The following is a 1,119-nucleotide window of genomic DNA, read 5'->3' as shown; positions in this document are numbered from 1 at the left end:
CATTACATTACATGTACCAGCACAAGCACAGTACAAATGTAACCATTCTGAAAGCCATCAGGTTTAAGTACTGCAAGTAAATGCTATTGAGCTACAATCTGGTTTTTAAATTTTGGAAAATATCCCTGAAACTCTTAACAAGTTTCAAAATCCAGCCCTTGGGTGGCCCTGACTCAGCACAGATCTGGAAAAAGAGGCTGTCCCAGCCTGAGTTCCTTGCCTTTAAGCAGTCTCAGCCATCAAAACAGAACATGCAACAGGGCCAGACTCCATCCCACTGACTTCACACACTCACTGGGAAACCTTCGTTTTGTGTCTCCTCTCCCTACAACCTCAGCATCTCAAACAACCATGCTGGACTGACTTGGAAAGGACAAAGTAAAATCCTTTATTTTTCCATCAGGTTGTTTCATTCTCATGTGTGTGGAGTTGGTGACTGGGTGCTCTCTTAGACCTTCTTCAACATAATGAGGTTGAGAGACTCCGGAAGCTCAATATCTTCCAAGTGAATACTGGATGGGTTGAATGGGAACCGGACAGGGAAGGCAAATTTGGTGTTCATCAATAGTGTTGCCTGAAAAAGATGGAAGAAAAAAAATTAGTAGATATTACTCTCAGTAATGCGTGTTCATCTTCAAAACTAGGTGCTCTCTCCAGACAATATTGCAATTTTCACAAAATTTCCATACAGGTAGGCACTTCTGTTATGTATAGCTACAAACACTTCCACACCAGTGTTCCTTTACCTCTTGCAATCAAGTCAATAATCAATGACATATCTTTCTTACCAATCTCCATCTCCAGACCTATCAATGCACAGTCTCAAAATATACAAACTGCTACATGCAAAAGTCTCCATACAACTGCAAAACACACCCACCCTGACCCTTCGAATGAAACACAAAACTCACCTGCGCTTGTTCGCCCTCCGCTCGCTCCTGCAACTTGTTCTGGATCTTGTGGATGAAGGAGATGGGCACTCTCTCCTCAAATTCATCCGCCGGCGTGTAAAGGTTCAAAATTTTGATGATCTGTTGCAGGATGACAAAAGAAAATTGTTAGTGCCATAAATGTCAAGATGGAATTTGCAAGTTTCAAATTATATTTAAGCAAATAAGC

The 1,119-nt window shown here is 41.6% G+C and overlaps 1 protein-coding gene across 1 annotated transcript in view; it reads right to left on the bottom strand.

Annotated features, from left to right (window-relative positions):
* The window catches only part of LOC119594653 (unconventional myosin-Va-like), a gene marked incomplete in the record, with an annotated part of 26,486 nt that continues 25,367 nt past the window's right edge, over positions 1-1,119 (bottom strand). The window contains 2 exon segments of the mRNA XM_037943703.1: positions 1-574; positions 912-1,031. Of these exon segments, the coding sequence (XP_037799631.1) occupies positions 449-574; positions 912-1,031 (246 nt within the window).

The sequence above is a fragment of the Penaeus monodon genome, chromosome 34, assembly GCF_015228065.2.
Source record: "Penaeus monodon isolate SGIC_2016 chromosome 34, NSTDA_Pmon_1, whole genome shotgun sequence".
Taxonomy (NCBI): Eukaryota; Metazoa; Arthropoda; class Malacostraca; order Decapoda; family Penaeidae; genus Penaeus; species Penaeus monodon.
Note: the sequence above shows the minus strand (reverse complement) of the source record. Positions and strands in the feature narration are given on the sequence as shown.